This window comes from Emys orbicularis, chromosome 13 (assembly GCF_028017835.1).
Source record: "Emys orbicularis isolate rEmyOrb1 chromosome 13, rEmyOrb1.hap1, whole genome shotgun sequence".
In the NCBI taxonomy this organism is placed as follows: domain Eukaryota; kingdom Metazoa; phylum Chordata; order Testudines; family Emydidae; genus Emys; species Emys orbicularis.
This window is the reverse complement of record NC_088695.1, coordinates 12,765,904-12,786,338: the sequence shown is the minus strand read 5'-3', so window position 1 is coordinate 12,786,338 and position 20,435 is coordinate 12,765,904. Positions and strand designations below refer to the sequence as shown.

Here is a 20,435-nt window from a genome sequence, read left to right as displayed (position 1 = left end):
GGCCTGTCTTGTAGTAGGTGACTTCTGGGTATCCTTGTGGCTTTGTCAATCTGTTTCTTAACTTCACCAGGTGGGTACTGTAGTTTTAAGTATGCTTGATAGAGTTCCTGAAGGTGTTTGTCTCTGTCTGAGGGATTGGAGCAAATGCAGTTGTATCTTAGAGTTTGGCTATAGACAATGGATCGTGTGATGTGGTCTGGATGAAAGTTGGAGGCATGTAGGTAAGTATAGCAGTCAGTAGGTTTCCAATATAGGGTGGTGTTTATGTGACCATTGCTTATTAGCACTGTAGTGTCTAGGAAGTGGACCTCTTGTGTGGACTGGTCCAGGCTGTGGTTGATGGTCTTATGTTGGGACAGTTAGAGAGAAAACAAAGTGAAATATATTGAATAAATAATTCAGTACAGCATTCCTAGTTCTCCTTTTCTTCTGGGATTAGCCAGAGGACCAGAGAAAGAGATCACCCAGATTCTACTTCTCTAATTCATGATAGCTCCATTTTGTTTCAACCTAACCAAATAGTGTAGGGTTATTCATATTTTTTTCAAAGTCATAAGCCTACTGACAGCTTTTTTCAGGGCTTCTTTTACCTCTCTGTTTCTCAGACTGTATATGAGGGGATTGATCAGTGGAGTCATGACTGTGTAGAAAACAGAGATCACTTTGTTTAGGTCTCTAAGGATGTTGATTCTTGGTAACATATAAGCAATAGTTAGAGTCCCGTAGAAGACTGTCACCACAATGAGGTGAGAGGAGCAGGTGGAAAATGCTTTTTTCCTGCTGGTAGTGGAAGGGATTCTCACGATGTTGGAGATAATAAAAACATAGGATGTCACAGTCAGTAGAAATGGAGGTAGGTGAATATAAAAGCCAGGACTGAAGCCACAAGTTTCATTGTGTAGGTGTCATTGCAGGAAAGGTCTATCACTGGGGTGTAGTCGCAAAAGAAATGGTCAATTTTATTGGGGCTGCAGAAAGTTAACTGCATGATCAAGAAGAGTAATAAGGAAGTAGCTAGCAGTCCGATGATGCAGCAGCCAGCTGCTAGTTGGAAGCAAAACCTGCCATTCATAAGGGCTGCATAATGCAATGGTTTACATATTGCCAAATACCGATCGTAAAACATCACAGATAAGAGACAACATTCTGTACCTACTAAGTAACCAAAGAAAAAAAATTGCATAAGGCAGCCATTGTATGAAATGGATCTGTTCCCAGTCAGAAAACTGGCCAGCATCCTGGGCAGGATGGTTGAAGTGTAGCAGGTCTCCAAGCAGGACAAGTTCCCCAGGAAGAAATACATAGGGGTGTGAAGGTGCTGATCAGCCACAACTAATGCAACAATAAGGACGTTCCCAACCATGGTCACAATGTAGATCACTAGAAAGAGCAGGAAGAGAAGAAAGTGCAGTTCTTGGAAATTCCCAAATCCCAGGAGGATGAATTCTATAATGAACGTTTGATTTCCCTGTTCTGTCTTTTCCATGGGAAGCACCCAAATTAAATAAAACGGATTCTGCAATATAATTTGAAAAATATAAATTAACTGGCAATGCAGTGTCATCAACTGGATTCATACTTTTCAAACCCCACCTTTCCCAGATGGTTACGCACCTAAAAAATTGTATTGCCCTAACACATTCTGCAGCCACTAAAGGGAAGTTTTGCCACTGATTTTAATGAGAGCAAGTTTTTACATTTAAGGCTTGGAATTTCAGTGCTGGCTAAGGGAGTTAGGTGCCCAGCTCCATGGAATTTGAGCATCTAATTCCCTTTCTTGCTTGCTTGCTTTTTTGCTTTCTTATATTTATGAAATAATTATTAAGAAGAAGGAGAAATTGATTTGCCTTGTTTATTGTTACTGTTGTTCAAGGTAATAATGATGGGATAATAATGAATGCAGACAATATTAGAATTAATTTCAGTTAATAATTCCAAGGAGTGTTACACATTATGGGCTAATGTCTCCAGGAAAGTGATGGATGCCTTGTGACAGGAGTAATTGGTCAAAGTAGGGAGTGATAGAATCAGGAATAATATCAAGACCTCCTAGGGTGACCAGACAGCAAGTGTCAAAAATCGGGACGGGGGTGGGGGGTAATAGGAACCTATATAAGAAAAAGACCCCAAAATCGGGACTGTCCCTATAAAATCAGGACATCTGGTCACCCTAAGACCTCCTGACACCCATTCCACTGCCATAGCCTAGTCTAAGTAATGAGAAAGAGCTACATGAGTAAAAATAAACAAAAACTATGTTTAGTGAGAGTTAAGGTTACGTCAGAACACACCTCAAACCTTCAAACATGGAAGTTAAGAGAAATGTCTGCTACATTTCTTTCCACCTTCACATTGTCTACAGCATTGTCATAACAGACTCCAGAACCCCACAAGACTTTTGTTTCCATCTCCAACAGATGCCGGACAGCAGTTCATACCCCAGCTTCCATCTATTTCTCACTCGAGAGCAAAATCTTAACTGCAACCTCAATACAATTAAAGCAGAATAACTTCCCAAATGCATGGATTGTGTGACTGTCAGATGTGCCAATGCTCTGATATGGTCTTACGCTGCAGTCTAGAAAATGAAAAACAAAAAACAAACAAAAAAAAAAAACCTCAGAATCTAGAGATAGAAGAGACTGATCTGATCCAATTCCTTTGGCAGGGAATTCTTTCCCCCTTTAACTATGGTATGTAACCTATTGCTGAAACAATCTTCTGTACCAGATGCATGAAAGATAGCTAATGTCACACTGATTTTTAAAAAGAGTGTCAGAAAGCATTTGGCTAAGAGTGATCCAGTTGATATAGTGTACTTGGATTGTCAGAAATCCTTTGACAAGGTTCCTCACCAAAGGCTTTTAAGGAAACTAAGTAGTAATAGTATAACAGGGAAGGTCCTCTAATGGATCAATAAAAGGTTAAAAGACAGGAAACAAAGGGTAGGAATAAATGGTCAATTTTCAGAATGGAGAGAGGTAAATAGCGGTGTCCGCCAAGGATCTGTACTGGGATTTACGCTATTCAACACATACATAAGAGGGAAAAAATGATAAACAGTGAGGTGGCAAAATTTGCAGACTATACAAAATTACTCAAGATAAATAAGTCCAAAGATGACTGTGAAGAATTACAAAGGGATCTCACAAAACTTGGTGACTGGGCAAGAAAACAGAAGATGAGATTCAACATTGATAAAAGCAAAGTAAGGCACAGTGGAAAAAGTAATCCCAACTACACATATATAATGATGGGTCTAAATTCGCTGTTACCACTCAAGAAAGAGATTTTGGAATCACAATGGATAGTTCTCTGAAAAATACAGCTCAGTGATCAGCAGTGGTCAAAAAGGCTAACAGAATGTTAGGACCTATTAGGAAAGAGATAGAATTAGACAGAAAATATCATAATGCCATTTTATAAACTCATGATACACCCACACCTTGAATACTGTGTCCAGTTCTGGTCAACCCATTTCAAAGAAGGATATGTTACAATTGGAAAAGGTTAAGAGAAGGGAAACAAAGATGATCAAGTGTATGGAACAGCTTCCATATAAGGAGAGACTAAAAAGATTAGGGCTGTTCAGCTTAGAAAAGAGACAACAAAAGGGGGACAGGACGGAGGTGTGTAAATCATGAATGGTGTGGAAAAAGTGAATAGAGAAGTGTTATTTACCCTTTCCCACAATACAAAAACCAGGGGTCACCCAATGAAATTAATAGGCAGCAGCTTTAATACAAACATGAGGAAGTATTTTTTTTCATTCAACACACAATTAACCTGTGGAACTCATTGCCAGAGGATGGTGAAAAGTATAACTGGGTTCAGAAAAGAATTAGATAAGTTCATGAAGCATAAGTGATTCAATGGCTATTAACCAAGATGGTCAGGGATGTAACCCCATGCTTGGGGTGACCCTAAACCTCTGACTGCCAGAAGCTGGAAGGGGAAGATGGGGTGGATCAATCCAATTGCCCTGTTCTGTGCACTTCCCCTGAAGGTCTGGTACTGGCCACTGTTTGAGACAGGATACTGGGTTAGGTGAACCGTGGGTCTGACGCAGAATTGCAGTTCTTATGTACATTTATGAGTGCTGTGACCAGATTAATTAAAAGCATGACCAGCTGGAGAGCTCCCACCACTTACTTTGGATGACGTTAGAGCTAATTGTCAGGATTTTAAAAAATATTCATGGGATCCCATTGATCCTAACTTTCCTCCTTTTACTTTGCTAAATAGTTCCTCAGCACACCTTAGACTAGGCTATGGAATAAAATCCAAGGGAAAGGCTGTAACTACACCAAAACTACAGTAGGGTACAATTGTGAACTGGCAGAAAGATGGACTCCATATCAGGGTCCATCCTAGGCACCTTTGGTAGGATATTTCCCTGCTCTTTGCCTCCTTCTCCATATCTGTACAAAAGGCAATACTAAAAACTGGCTGACATTTCTTGGAGAATGTGAAGGTGAATTAATTAAAAGTCTATAAAACACCTTGATTCCCCTGGATGGAAGGTGTTATTGCAATGCAATGCCGGAGTGTTGTGCGGGGATCAGGCTTACCTGAGACCATGGTCTATTTCAGATTTGAAGCAAAGACTGCATATTTCTTAGGGGTTCTGTGAGCAGGATTCTGGCTGCATGGGTCAGGTCCTCCTGCTTTTTCTTCCAAAATAATTCATTAAAATATCAGCATGCCACTGAAGGGAAGCAGGCCACATCTCATGCAGAACATGTTATTTCCCCTCTTTGTATGATAGTGAAGATGTCACCTCATATTTACATCCTTTATAGAGCATTGTGTCTCTTCTGGTGCCAATTCTGGGGAATTACTGAGTCTAGGGAGTTACTGCTGTGCCATTGTTTGGGGTTTTTTTTGTAAGGACAGTTCAGACATATGAAATCATGATGGACGTTTCATCACTCAGAGGAAATCTCTCTTCGTATCCCTCCTGTGTGGGATGATTGCTCTTCAGGAATGAAATGCAATGCACTGCCCATCTACAATTGAACCTTCACCACCTGACTTACTTTGGCTCCCACCCTGTAAACACTTAGGGACAGATTTTTAAAGTATTTAGGTGCCTAGTGGGATTTTCAAAAGCACCTACGTGCCTAAAACTAATTGATTTCAGTGAGTGTTAGGTGTCTGGATGCTTTTGAAAATCTGACTAGGCACCTAAATACCTTAAAAATCTGTCCCTTCCTCACTTGATTAAATATGGGGCTAGTCTAATATGGGACTTATACTGGCACAGCAATATGAAAAATCCACACACCCCAGGAACATAGCTATGTAAAAACCTCTCAGTGTACATGCATCTATGTCAATGGAAGAGCGTTTCTGTGGACATAGCATATGAGATTCAGGGAGGTGGTGTTCCTACACCAGCAGAAAAAACTCCTTCTCTCAGCGCATGTTGTGTCTATGCTCCAGGGCTATGCCAGTCTAACTATACCAGCATAGGCTCTGTAGTACTGACCTAGCCTAACATCTTTGCTGAACTGGGGCCAAAAACAGTGCCCTCCCCTTTAATATGCTAACTTTGCCTAGGTAAGATGTACTCCAGAAAGTCAGGCTCGAAGGATTGGACTCTCAAATATTAGAGAGCTTAGTCAATATATAGTAAAACAAATGCAATGTTAAATTCAATCCATTATTAGTTAATTAATACATTTAATAGAAGTCCATAGAAATCATTTCCCAAAGGAATTTCAAAGTGGATGCTATCTATCTATCAGACTTCATTTATTTAGGCCTTTCAGCAGCTATTTAGGTAACAATGCTTGGTACCCAAAGGTGTGGAAAAGTTGCTGTTTAAGGTTCCTCATCAGAGAACTAGGGATAGCAATATTCCTGCTTCTGTGTGTAGAGCTGATGATGCTGTACAATGTTAGGCAAGTATTATACCCCTTCTGTAAAACCTTCACCATTATAATTGAGGCCCTGACAGGAGTGAAAAATATTATTAAGGCCATTCAAAAGAAGAGATGGGAATCCAACTCAGAGATTTCCTGCCTTCCAAACACTCTAGTAAGGCCACTGTGGCCAGATTTTTAAAGGTATTTAGGTGTCTAGTGAGATTTTCAAAAGCACCTAGACTCCTAAGACTCATTGATTTCAATGGGAGGTGCGTTTGAAAATACCACTAGATGCCTAAATACCTTTAAAAATCTGGCCAGCTCATGTGTAACATTGGGTACCAAACTATAGTAAATAATTCCTCAACAGTCTTGGCCAATGGAAGATTAGGGTGAGCAAGGAAATAGGAAATATCTTCTGATCCCTACTGTTCCAAATGATCAGTTAATAATGTTTCTGAGCACTCATCCCATATTAAACCAACTTCTTACTGTAGGGGGTGAATGGGGATTTTCTGCATGGCCATGTTATTCCACAATTGCCTTCTGCAGTTTTGTTTGTAGAGCTGGTTGGAAATATTTTTTTCCTCAATGGAAAATTTTGACTTTTTCGTGAAAAATCAGAAACTGAAACATTTTGGCTGAAAACCAAAACAGTTCAGTTCAGAAATGCTGCCATAGTGCCTCATGGGAGTTGAAGCTCAGGTGCTTAATTCACTCATTCTACTGCATGGGTTACATTCCCTGGATAGACTACATCTCCCATGACACACCACAGTCTCTCTCGTGTTTAGAGGAGCTGGTGCAGCATGGCAGCTTTAGTCCACCTATGGAGCCCAAAACTTAGAGAGGAATGGGGTCATAAGGCAACTAAACTACAGCTCCCATGAGGCACCCATAGTAGCATTTCCAAATTAAAATATTTTTCATTTTGGCCATTTTGGGGGGGCAGGGGAGGAAGGGGTTGGGTTAGACGTTTGACTCTATTTAACACCATTGTTCGAGTTCGTATGGTCTAAAAATAAATATGCTATTAACTTTCCCTTTTCATTAATTTACAATGCCAATAAGCAGAGGTGACTAGGGAGATTCACTTTCTCCTCTAAATGATAAACAATGATATGGGATTGTGATTGAATAGACCCATGTGCTCTAATTTAGACTAGAATATAATCTGTTCTAGAATAGACTAGAATAGACCCATCTGTACCAGTTTGTAGAAATGAATAGAATAGACCCGTCTATTCTAGTTTAGAATAGAATCTGTTCTAGTTCAGAATAGAATAGAATGAGAATAGAATAGATGACAGCACAAGGTGCAAGGCGATGGACTATCAACCACAATATTTCTATGAATCCTCTTTCTTGGATGTCCAGAGATTGAAGCAATGCAGTTATGCTTGGTAGGTGATGTTAATAGTCTATAGTATATATTGTAGAAGAACCTAGGGCAAATACTTCTCCAGGTTGTTGTGCTGTAAGAGGGAAACCTTTTCCATGATGAATTCTGAGGAGATCTCTACAGCGTTCTACCCTGGAGATCAGAAAAGCATGGAAGACATTTGCAGTGGGAAAATCAATATTATCTGAGTACACAATTCTGAGTATGCAACAGGTATATATGGTCACATTTGGTCACACTCAGCAATGGCAAAAACAGAAAAACAGTTTGAAATAGTCTTCAAGTCAATATGCCCCTTTTGCTAATCAAAATTCTTTTCAGTGATGATTGCAACCTCACAAATCTCTATTGTGAGCTTTCTAAGAAAATTGGGACGCTAACTATCATACAATCATAGAATATTAGGATTGGAAGAGACCTCAGGAGGCCATCTAGTCCAACCCCCTGCTCAGAGCCGGACCAACACGAACTAAAACTGTCTATGTGTGTAGACAGTTTGCTGTTTTTATATCGTTTTACCCTAATGCTTTGGTCCAACTGCTAAATAAAAGTAAGCATTTGGTCACTATATCAGTGGTCACATATTTCCAGAGGGAAGAAACACAGGTGCCCCAAACCCAAAAGTGTGGGGTAGTGTTCCCAGGTCGTCATATAAAAAATGGAAAAATTGGGAAATTTCACCCCCAGAAAAGTAAGGCCAACAGACGTATCAACTGTGAGGGTGCTCACAAAGAAACTAGAAAGTGGACAGCTGTTCAGCTGGCCCTATAATCATTACTTTTAGTTTTAGCTCAAATGCCCAAGCACACTGTGGAGGAAAGCTCTCTCTGTTAAATATTCATAAACTTTCAAATAAGGGTTGAGAAAGCTCACAGTGCACATCTCTGGATCCAGTAAGGGACGCCTCCAACAACAACAAAAGATGTGGCTTTACAGCTTGACATCATCAAATTTCTAAAGTATACATTAATAGAATAAAATAAAATAAAACTTTTCTCAAAGGGAAAGCAACAACAATAAATCTTTCAGGGTTTCTGTATATAACACATCCCCCTTCAACATCTTCCCCATCTTTCCCAACACACACATACACACAGAGAGAGAAAGGATTGAAACCCAATTTTATTTCTATTCCACCTTTAATATTAATAATTTATATGAGCTATGTCTTGGTTGCCATTCTGGTAGGAAAAAATATGCATGAAATCAAATGTGCAAACATGGAAAATCAATGTGCAAATGTGGAAAACTTGCAATTTAATATTTTATTTGATTTTACTCCATTTTATTTTATTTGCACACCCATGGACCCCCACCGAAGAAAGGATGAGTGTCCCGAAATTTAGACAAAATACTTATGAAAATATTGGGTGAAAGAACAGTTCATTGGGCAAAAACTTGAGTCATGGTTCTGTGGGACCAAGAATATGTATCCCCTTTCTACATCACCATTAACAAAGTTCCACTACAGCAGGCCAGCTGTCAACCTTTGATTGGGCCAGGGTGAAAGGTTTGCATAGGGGTGTTTCACTGAGTCAGTCAGTCTCATCGGCCCAGGTCACAAGAGATGGAGAGGAAGAGTAGCTAACCATGGGAACAATTCTCCATCACTTGGAGTTTTTAAGTCAAGACTGGATATTTCTTCCTAGAATATACAACCAGAAGCGATATGCTTAATGCAGGAATCATGGGGTGAGAATCTCTGGCCTGTGCTGTGCATAGGGTTGGCAGAATTCATTTTTCTAAATAATTTTGATGGATAATATAAATGCTTATTTTTAAGCATTTTTTTAGGTTTTTATTGATTTAAATTTTCATGGTTGTGTAAAATTATGGAGGGGAAGTATTTAATGACAATAGACATTGAGATTCAAAAAGCTAAAGTTTATAAACCATTAAAACACAAATTGTCAACATCCCATGTCAAAATATACAATGAATATCCTTAAATGAACAAATCATACCTGTTTTTACTATTTGTTTGCTTGTAACACACCCAAACACACATAGATCCTTCTGAGTTTCCTGAGAGGGCTTCCCCTTTTCCTCTCCTTTGTTGTCCTTATGGAAAGATTTTCAGATGATGGACAGTTCTGCCTTCCAACTATAGCACTGGATGGCATCGTTAAGGCACAGCCCCTAGTAAGGGGCAGTGTAGACAATCATCATCATTAGATGTGGTTAAAATTTCTCCAGTTGAACAGCTTTCCATTTAAAAACCCTGATTCAATGCAACTGAAGTGTTTTGTTGGAATGTATCGATTTACTTGACATTTTTGAGGGAGAATTATTGAAATGTTTTTTTTTTACTTTATTGCTTTTAACGATTAGATTAGATTAGATTAGATTAGATTAGATTAGATTAGATTAGATTAGATGAAAGTTGAAAAGTTGTGGCTGTTATATAATATAAAATAATCAGAACAAAAGTGAAAATGAGACCTCAGCAGTCAATGACACTATTCCTAGGCCAGATCAAAGGATGTGGCCAATATGGAGACAACTTATGATGGAGTCAAATATCTTTCTCTGCCAGACTGCAATGGGGGGAAAGGGTTACCTTATGTGCTCAACACGCAGGCGCAGGAATAGAAGTGCTTGTGACAGTGTGGGGGCAGGAATCGGCAGCCCTGAGATTAACTTCTGGTTTATGTCTTATGTTCCTTAAATTTCATGTTTCAGGATTTCAGCTGGCCACCTGCAGGGGTCAGGAAGGGATTTTTTTTTGTACCCTGATGTATTTTTTTCTCTTCTTTCTCTGAAGAATCAGGGATGGCCACGGCTGGAGATGGGACATTGGCAGAAAGGTCCAGGGCTCTGAGGGGGCACCAAGCATTCTCTCTCTCTCAGGTGCTGGGCTGGCTGATTCTTGCTCACATGACCAGGGTCTAACTGATTGCTATATGTGGGGTTGGGAATAATTTTCCCCTGGTGAGACTGGCAGTGACCTTGGCAGGGGAGGGGAGGTCACTTTCTTTTGCAGTGTGGGGGGTACGGGTCACTTGCCAGGATTATCTGGATGTATCTCACTTAATCATCTCCCTGCCATTGTGGGGGCCTCAGGCACTGGTGCCGCTCGGTCCCCCCTGTTCTTTGCCTATGGCACATCTTAGTCTCGTCTCCTGAGGGCTGTGATGCTTTGGTCTCATTTTGGTTGCTGGGTTTAGTGTGCGGGTGCGGGGTGGGGGGTGCTGGTGGCCTGTGCTATACAGGGAGAACATAAGAATGGCCGTACTGGGTCAGACCAAAGGTCCATTCAGCCCAGTATCCTGTCTACCGACAGTGGCCAATGCCAGGTGCCCTAGAGTGAGTGAACCTAACAGGTAATGATCAAGTGATCTCTCTCCTGCCATCCATCACCCCCCTCTGACAAACAGAGTCTAGGGACACAATTCCTTACCAATCTTGGCTAATAGCCATTAATGGACTTAACCTTCATGAATGTATCCAGTTCTCTTTTAAACCCTGTTATAGTCCTAGCCTCCACAACCTCTTCAGGAAAGGAGTTCCACAGGTTGACTGTGCGCTGTTGGACTAGATGATCTGGCCATCCCTTCTGGCCTTAAACTGTATTAGTTCATCTACACTGCAATAAAAATTCCATGGCACCGAGTCTCAGAGCCTGGGTCATTTGATTCGAGCTCACAGGGCTTGGGCTGAGGGGCTAAATGTAGCCATGTAGATGTCTGGGCTTCGACTGCAGCCGGGGCTCTGAGACAAACCCGCATCACAGGGTTTCAGAACCCAGGCTTCAGCCTGAGCCCAAATATCTACACTGCCATTTTTAGCCCTGCGGCCCAAGACCCACGAGCCCAAGTCAGCTGACCTGGGCCAGCAACAGCCTTCCCATGGGCCTTTTTATTTCAATGTAGACATGCGCCCTGATCCCACCAGCCTGGGTGTGGATTCCACTGGCTAGCAAGGCACTAGAAGTTAGACCTTGTAATGCCTCAGTCCTTTTGTGGATCCAGCCCTAAGTCATTATTTTACATTCTTACTTTGTTTTAGTCTATGGAATTCACCAAAACATTATCTACCCACATTCAACAAGGAAAATAAAGTTCAATTTTATTTTGAACACAAAGATCCTGGTTCTGATTGATCTTACGGTTTCAAATCTTTGCACATCCTCAAGCGTTACAAGTTCACACTACCAAAGATCTAGAATGAAGTAAGGGCTACGCAACCTCTGAGCTTTAAAGTGTAAATCAGCTGCACTCATCATTATATTGTCTTTCAAAAAATTCAGTAGCATTTCTGAATTCTTATAAAATGTACACATTTACTGACAATTTTTCTCAGAGCCTCTTTCACCTCTTTGTTTCTCAGGCTGTATATGAAGGGATTGGTCATAGGAGTCAGAATTGTGTAGAAGACAGAGAACACTTTGTTGAGGTCTCTGAGTGTGTTGGTTTTTGGTAGCAGATACACAATGATCAGAGTCCCATAGAAAATTGTCACCACAATGAGGTGAGAGGAGCAAGTAGAAAAGGCCTTTTGCCTCCCAGTGGTGGAAGGGATTCGCAGGATGGTGGAGATGATACAAATGTAGGATGTCCCAGTTAAAGCAAATGGGGGCAGGGTAAGTAAAGCAGCCACAATGGTGATTACAAGCTCCACCTGGTAGATGTCATTGCAGTAGAGATTAATTATTTGTGTAGATTCACAGAAGAAATGATCAATTTCATTGGCGCCACAGAAAGTTAATTGTAACATAAGAGAAACTATTATGATAATAGCTAGAAATCCATTTATCCAAGACCCAGCTGCTAGCTGGAGGCAGAAACTGCCATTCATAAGGGTTGCATAGTGCAGTGGTTTGCATATCGCTAGATATCGATCATAAGACATCGCTGCTAGGAGATAACACTCCGTGGCTGCAAGGAAACCAACAAAGTAAAATTGTGTGATGCAGCCACCAATAGAAATGGTTCTGTCCCCAGTCAGGAGATGGGCCAGCATCCTGGGCAGGATGGTGGAGGTGTAGCAGGTCTCCAAGCAGGACAAGTTCCCCAGGAAGAAGTACATTGGGGTGTGAAGGTGCTGATCAGCCACAACTAGCACAACAATGAGGATGTTCCCGGCCATGGTCACAATGTAAATCACAAGGAACAGCAGAAAGAGAAGGATCTGCAGTTTGGGGACAGTCCCAAATCCCAGGAGGATGAATTCTGTGAGGGAGGTTTGATTTCTCTGTTCTGTGTCTGCCATGGCGGAAATGAAGAAAACACTACAATAAAACAAGAACAGAATTTGTTAAACATCAGTATCACATTATTAATTTAAAATCATTAATGTTCAAGTGCTCCTTCTCCTTCATGTCACCTGCCCAAGTACTGGGCTGTGCACATAGGATGATAGGCTGGGAGTGAGACAATGGAGGCTGACAACATCTGAGAGTGAGTGAGAAAAACTGACACACAAACATGCTGCTAAGGCAAGCTCAGATTTGTGTAAAGACCTTAATTTGTCTGACTAACAATAGATTAAGCCTTGCTCCCTTCATTCTGCTCCAAAAAGCTGACACTAGTGGTGTGTAGTGAGGAAACCAGTTCATCAGGAGGAGTCTGGCAAATGAAGGTGTAGGCACTGGATTCCCTGAATTCAGACAGACTCATTTGGGCTCGTAACACACCCCACAATTTTGCTGGCTGAGAATCGGCTTGTTTGGACTTCAGAAACTTCCTTTGTCCCTGACAGAAACCAATGCTCCATGAATGTGGTTCTGGTGCCAGTCCAAGCCCTCAACTGCTAAGCCTTTTTAGGTAGTCATTGTTAGAGTTCATTTATACTGTACCATGTAGATCAGTTTTTATGCTGCTTTGTGATCATCACATATTAACTTTTGGATTTCTTTACCAAGGAATATTGTTGATTCAAACTGCTTAGTGAGATTCTGAATATTGAATGATCAAAATCCCCATTGTCAGCTACACTAGCAAAGCTGTACATTTACAAGAGATATAAACTCACATGATTCAGAAAATATGCCATCCATCATGTCTGATGTATTTTATTTTTTGTTCACAATTCCTTTTTATCTTTTTTTTCCATTTCCCACTCTGAACTTCCACAACTTTGAAAAAGTTACTAAGAGTTAAAAGGAAAAATGAAAGTCTGATACTTTGCCATTCGGTAATTTTTAAAAATATGAGGATTTATTTTTAAATGTATTGCATGGCAAAAAGAAAAAAAGAATAAAAGCAGGGGAAGATTTGGGTGGGGTGGGGGGGAATGTCACTATTCATTTTATTGCGCCCAGTGATAAATGGGGAAAAAAAGAGGAAAAAAACACAAAAAGTTTAAATGTTTTCTTGTATTGAAAAAAGAAGACTTACAGGGGATTTGATAGTCTTCAAATATGTAAAGGGATGTTATAAAGAGGATGGTGATCAATTGTTCTCCACGTCCACTGAAGGTAGGATAGGAAGTCAGAGCTTACTCTGCAGCAAGAGAGATTTAGGTTAGATATTTGGGGGGGAAAAACTATTTATAAGGATAGTTCAACATTGGAACAAGTTACCAAGGTGATCTGTGGAATCCCCATCACTGGAAGTTTTTAGAACAGGTTGGACAAACAGCAGCCAGGGATGGTCTAGGTATAATTAGTACTGACTCAGCACTGGGGGGATGGACTAGATGACCTCTTAAGGACCCTTGCAGCCCTACATTTCTATGATTCTATCTGGAGTTTAACAATAGTTCTGGAAGGGATCTTATACATTGGAGTTAACAGTTTAAGCCCATCTCTAACTATTAGAGATCAGGATGATGTGGGGGGCACATCATTCCACAAGTGTTACTGCAGCGTTATTACACATTCCTCTGCAGTCTCTGGAGCTGCCACTGTCAGAGACAGGAGACTGGGATCAATGGACCTGGGATCTGGTCCAGTCTGGAAATCCTTATGTTCTTCATTGATTGGGTTATTTAAAAGAAAAGTGGAGCAAACACTAATAAATGTACTATTGGGGCAAGTCCTGGTAGAGAGATGGCCTGGAGGGGACAGAGTTTTCCTTTCTTGTCTCTAGATTCTATAATTCTGTTCCAAGTTCCACCAGTGATGGTGAGCAACAGGAAGACATTTCCCGTCTCTATGCCTCAGTCCCCCTGTCGGTTACATGGCAATATTAATACTGACTGGCATCTCTGGGGGAAGGCGAGACTGAATCACCACTGATTGCTCAGTCCTTTGACAGCACCCACATGGCAGGCTCTATCTTAGTGTGTGGCAGCAGCAGTATGAGGGATAACACTCACCTTCAACCACAGGATATTCAGCCTCCAGTCTTGCTTGGATTTCTCAGGATTTGGTGACCAGGATTCAGATTCTTCTTTCATTTCTCCCCATAAATTTGGTTCTCTCAGTAAAGAGATGGGATGAGCAGGTGCCGAGATCTCACTTGGACCATGTTCTCCTCCCTCTGTTGATGGGGTGTGGTTGCCTCCTCATAGAAATGTAGGGCTGGAAGGAACCTCAAGAGGTCATCTAGTCCAGCCCCCGATGCTGAGGCAGGAACAAGTAAACCTAGATCATGCCTACCCTGTCCTTAAAAACCTCTGAAAATGAGGATTTCACAACCTCTCTTGGTAACCTGTTCCAGTGCTTAACTACCCTTAGAGTTAGAAAGTTTTTCCTAATATCTAACCTAAATCTGCCTTGATGCAATTAGAACTGATTCCTTCTTGTCCTACCTTCAGTTTAGTATTTGTATCCTTTTCAGGAGAAGGTTGTGTCTCCCCTGATGCCACTTCTGAGTGGGGTTTTCCATTGGCTGACTCTGGGGAGTTCCTGCTGTTTGCAACACAGACAGCACGAAAACCAGTCCTGATGCAATCAGCCTGCTTAGCTCATAGGAGTTCTCTCCTCTCTGAGAGATGATTGAGTTGCGTGACTGAGAGGTCCTGCTGTAACTAGCAAGGGCCTCATCCTGCTGTCCCAAAGCAGATGAATAATCCTCTCTTATGTGAGCAGTCCCGCCCCCTTCCGTGAGACAACATGCCCCAGTAAGGGTTGTCCACATTGGTCAAGTATGATGGGCTGGGCTCTCAAAGTGGGGAGCATAGTAATTGGACAGTAAGATTTCTGTGAAATATTGTCTACTTGGTCCAGAGTTTGCAAATTAGACATTTCAATCAGGATTTTCAAATCGGCCTCAAGGAATTAGGCACCTAACCACCATGAAAAGTAAGTTAAATCTGGATGCCTAACTCCTTGATGCTCTTTGAGAATGCCAGTCTTGGTGGGGGTGGGGAGTGGACACAGGAAAGCCCAAATAAAAGCTCATGGAAACATTTTAACTATGAAACCTGCTTTGTAACTGAGCTAAATATGCCACTCTGGCAATTTGATTCACACAGTGGGGGCTGGAGCGCATGACTTATGAGGAGAGGCATAGGGAGCTGGGATTGTTTAGTCTGCAGAAGAGAAGAATGAGGGGGGATGTGATAGCTGCTTTCAACTACCTAAAAGGGTGTTCCAAAGAGGATGGATCTAGACTGTTCTCAGTGGTACCAGATAACAGAAGAAGGAGTAATGGTCTTAAGTTGCAGTGGTGGAGGTTTAGGTTGGATATTAGGAAAAGCTTTTTCACTAGAAGGGTGGTGAAGCACTGGAATGGGTTACCTAGGGAGGTGGTGGAATCTCCTTCCTTAGAGGTTTTAAGGTCAGGCTTGACAAAGCCCTCACTGGGATGATTTAGTTGGGAATTGGTCCTGCTCTGAGAAGGGGGTTGGACTAGATGACCTCCTGAGGTCCCTTCCAACCCTGATATTCTATGATTCTATGAAATATGACAACCAACAACACAGATCCCCCTTTTGATCTATTCTCACACATGCACAGGTCTGAAGAGAGATGTAAACCACTAGAAAGGGAGGAGACACATTGTGCCAGTGAGATACACAATTATTTGCTAGACATCAGAGGAATGTTGGGAGTCATGACTCCTGGGTTCTATCCCAGGTCCTGGAGGGGTACAAGCTGTAGTACTTGCAGACAATAGTACAACTATCCATATCAATTTGGCACAGGCTTGCTGAACGTTATTGTGGCTGAGAGGATGTGTTATCAGAGACTGGCTAAATAGAAAGACAAAATTAATGAGGGACTATGTTGAAGAGAGGAGTTGCGGGGACTAGTAGGAAGCTGGAAGGAATGTAGGGGGAAGAGCGGATGGATGGTGTAGTGCTTAGGGAGGTATTTCAGCCCTTGGGAGCCCTGTATTCCTGTTCTGCCTCCACCAAAGACTGCCTGTTTGACCAAGGTGATCTCTGGGCCTCAGTTCCCCAGCTGTATAATGGAGATAACAGATGTTCCCCACCCCCTGGGGGTATTGTGAGGAGAAATACACTAAAGACTGTGGGTCACCCACATACTACACAGATGGTGCGCAGGTAAGTACCTTAGGGAGAGGCAGGGCTGTCTCATGAATGAGAGCCTGCACACACTGAGAGGAGGTGAACTTGCCCATGCAGCAAACCTAGTGTCTGACACTGGAATTACACCTGCAAAGAGGCTATGATCTGAACTGACCACTGGGTGGAAAGGGAGCAGAAATGTGAGTGTAGGAATACAGCAGTGATGGCGATGGAGGGGCTGTCTGACAATGACTAAGGAGCACCCTGCCCTGCCTGTTCAGGTCTCTCTCAGCAGAATAGGGGAAGTGATCAGATTTAGATAAGCACAACGACCGTGCCAGCCTCTTGCCGGTGGGAGGTGAGGTGGGCAAAACACAAAATTGTGAGAGGGGGCTGTGCCCCCTCATCATTACCGGCCCTATCTCCTCCTCTCCCCACACTGAGCCTCTTGCCCTCTGGCCAGGTTGGAGGCCAGAAACCAGAGCCAGGCAGTGCGGGGAGGCTGCTGTATTGGCTGGTGTCACGGTGCCGGTGACCGCGGCGCTCTCCCGTCTCCTCCTCCTGCTGGTGCCTGGGGCCCCAGGGCAGTGGCTGCTGCTCAGCTCCCCGCCATCCTTCGACTGTTGCATCCCATAACAGCCGCCCGGGTGGGGGGACCCGGCACTCAGGCTGGCAGAGCCCTTGAGGAGCAGCGAACATGGGGGGTGCAGGGCCCAGGAGCGGGTCAGTCCATGCCGCTGTGGGAGCCCTGGACCCTCCCCCTGCCCTGGGCAGCGCCGGTGGGTGGAGACATGGACCGGGGGTTGCTTTGGGGCCCCCTGCTCTCTCCACTCTGCCTTCAGAGCTGGGTGTCTGGAGAGCGGTGGTGGCTATGGGAGGAGGTAAGGAAAATAGCCCCCGCAAGCTTCCCCTGGCCCAGGGGCCATGGGCACAAACAGCAGCAGGAGACGGGGGAGTGTTATGGCAGCCTGCACCATGGCACCAGCCAGCGCACCAGCCAACCTGCACTGCCCAGGTCTGGCTTCCAGCCTCTGGCCAGGGGGCGGGGTCTGGGGGGAGGAGGAGGAGGTGGGACTGGCACTTACCTGAGGAGGAGCACAGGGTGGGGCCACAGAGAGGGGTGGGGCCTCGTGGCAAGTGGGAGGTACAGGCCCCACTATTTTCTGTCTAACCCATCTCAGCCCTTCCACCAGGAAGAGGCTGGCACCACCCCTGCCCAGGGCTGTGGCTGCTCTTCAGCTCCCCTTCAACTGTTGCAGCCTGTAACAGCTGCCCAGGCAGGGGGACCCAGATCTGAGGCCGTCAGAGCCCTCAGGAGCAGTGACCATGGGGGACAGGGCACAGGAGCCCAGGCTGGTCAGTCCAGCCCATTGTGGGGAGCCCTGGGCCCTCCACCTACCCTGGACTGGGGGCTGCTCTGATGCCTCCCGGCCCTCTGCCTGGGCTTACTCGTGAACAGCCACAGCTGCCTTCAGAGCTGGGCGCGTGGCCAGCAGCCGCCACTCTGCATTCAGAGCTGGGTGGTTGGAGAGCAGCGGCAGCTACGGGGTGGCTAAGGCAAATTTTGGGGTGGCTATAGCTCTCGCAAGGCCCCCCCGGCCACCCCTGCCCCCTACCTTTACCACCATGGCATCCCTCCCAAAAAGTTAGAACACTCAGGTATACAACTTTGTGCGTGATGAAGTATTCAAGGCTTGAGGGAGGGTAAAACAGCTGTGAAGAATTATTTTCTTCTCAATCCTAAATATCATGGGACTGTGTAGTTGAGGAGCTAATATCGGAACTAATCCTTGACCAAATATGAACTTTGACTGGGATTCTTGAAGGACCCTAAGGGATCTAGGCACCCATATCCAAATGTGATTTGGGTGCTTCATTCCCTTAGCTTCCTTTACAAATCCCAGCCTTCCTGGTTGCCACACACTAAGGTTATCATGGATTTATAAGTACTGGCCATTAACTGAGCTCGAGAAAATCAGTTCTACAAAGTGTAAAAAAGAGCAGGCTTTAGAAGATCTAAAACCATGCAGAAGAGGACAGTGGTTTGTGCAGATGGGTACACAGGCACATTTGTGTGTATACACACATCAGTTAATGTAAACTTTCTAGCAGAGTCTATATAACCATTGAATTTCTGCATCACTGTATATTGTCCACGTCTGGTTCCCAGAAGTTAGCATTTCCATCAGTAAGTTTTCTGAGGAAAGCTCTCCCACATTGACTTGAATTATACTGGTGTTTGGGGGGAGGGGGGAAATAAGACTATCCACTTCTTTCTAATTGCAAAACTGTGTGGAAGATTGTTATTCCCAGTCCAGTTCAAAGTTTTTAATAAGTACAATCAAGTCCCAATTTTTTTTGATACAGTCTTATGTCAACCCTTCACCATTAAGCTTTTGTGTCTCCGAAGCTTTGTTTTTAACAATGTCTAGTGCCATTTGACTTGTTTTTCCCAAATGTAATTGCATTTAGTGAAACAGCCTAATGAGTCTCTTGGAGGCGTGTGTGGGGGGGGGGGGTAGGAGGGGAAGAAATCTTGCACATGGTGATGAAGCACTAGTTTACCTTTCGGAGCGATGACAGTGGACCAGATTGCCAGCTGATTTACATTGATGGAACTCCATTGGCATCAATGGGCCCAATCTCCAGCTGGTGTAAACCAATGTAGCTCCATTGGAGGCAATGGACAACATGCTCATCTGATGTAAATTGATGTTGCTCCATTGGCGTCAATGGGCCAAATCCCCAGCTGATTCAAATTGGTGTAGCCCCATTAAAGTAAATAGGGCTATGAGTTTACTAGGACTCAGAATCTAGCCCTATAGCTGCCCTCTTTCTTATCCCTTATTTTCTGCAGCCATGTAGAGGGATTCATGTAGTACAGCTGCCCTTTTTCCGCCCCAAAGTTTCTGCTGACATCTAGGCAGCATTATGCAATGTAGCTGCTCTTTTGTCATATCCTCTCTCAGATCAATCCTTCAGTACAGGACATGCAAAGTTCTCTTCAGTAACCCTGTGCAGCTGTCAGCAGAATTAAGCCAGCATAACTGCCCTTATCTCTTTCCTTGCCAGGCTGAGGCAGGAAGTTCTGGTGAATCAGGCACTGGAAAAATGGATTTGTTATCTAGCTCTGCCACCTAACTGCTGTGTGGCCTGATGACAGGAAAAAAGGGGGAAGGGGTTATGTCCAGTGTTCTCCATCCTCATGCTAGTAGGCTTGGGATCATGGACAGCGCCCCCTTGGGGTGAAATTAAATTTTTTCATCTCATGACTATGGTTATAGTTTGAGGTGCAAGAGATTTGAGTCTCTACACAAGTTTGTCTCTATCTAAATACACCATGATGGAAAAACTTCTCTAGTCATTCCCCACAACCTGTCTGTCACCAGCTGAACCCCACTGAGGTCCACTGAAGGTTGTGACTTTCTCTAAAAATGTGTTTTTAATGGCACTAAGCAAGATTTTTATGCACAAACTCCATGAAAATGCAGCCTTTTGTGTAAACTAATTTTACTTTATTTTTGCATGAATTTCCTATCAAAGTAGCAGAGTGAAGGGGAAGCCAGTCGAGTTTTCATCTGAGAATCTCACAGGAGTCTGCTCCCTGTTTAATCCTCTCCATCATTTTAAGTACCACAAAAAGGGGTGATGGGCGGATTAGCCCATCCGCTCATTATATTGTCCACCAATTAGATCTAGTTTGGTTTATCTTCAATGAAATTATAATGCAGTCTTTAATTACACAATCATATATTCCTTTTTCCACTGGACCCCTGGCTCATTCAGTGCATAGGATGGACTTA

At 43.3% G+C, this 20,435-nt stretch overlaps 1 protein-coding gene and 1 pseudogene across 1 annotated transcript; both read right to left on the bottom strand.

Moving 5' to 3' along the window:
• Window positions 1-533: 533 nt before the first annotated feature.
• LOC135887436 (olfactory receptor 6B1-like) lies at window positions 534-1,486 on the bottom strand (annotated as a pseudogene).
• A 10,031-nt stretch (window positions 1,487-11,517) lies between these two features.
• LOC135888356 (olfactory receptor 2AP1-like) lies at window positions 11,518-12,483 on the bottom strand. Its single transcript, XM_065416162.1, has one exon. The coding sequence runs from the start codon at window positions 12,481-12,483 to the stop codon at window positions 11,518-11,520; it is 966 nt and encodes a 321-aa protein (XP_065272234.1).
• Between the last annotated feature and the right edge of the window lie 7,952 nt (window positions 12,484-20,435).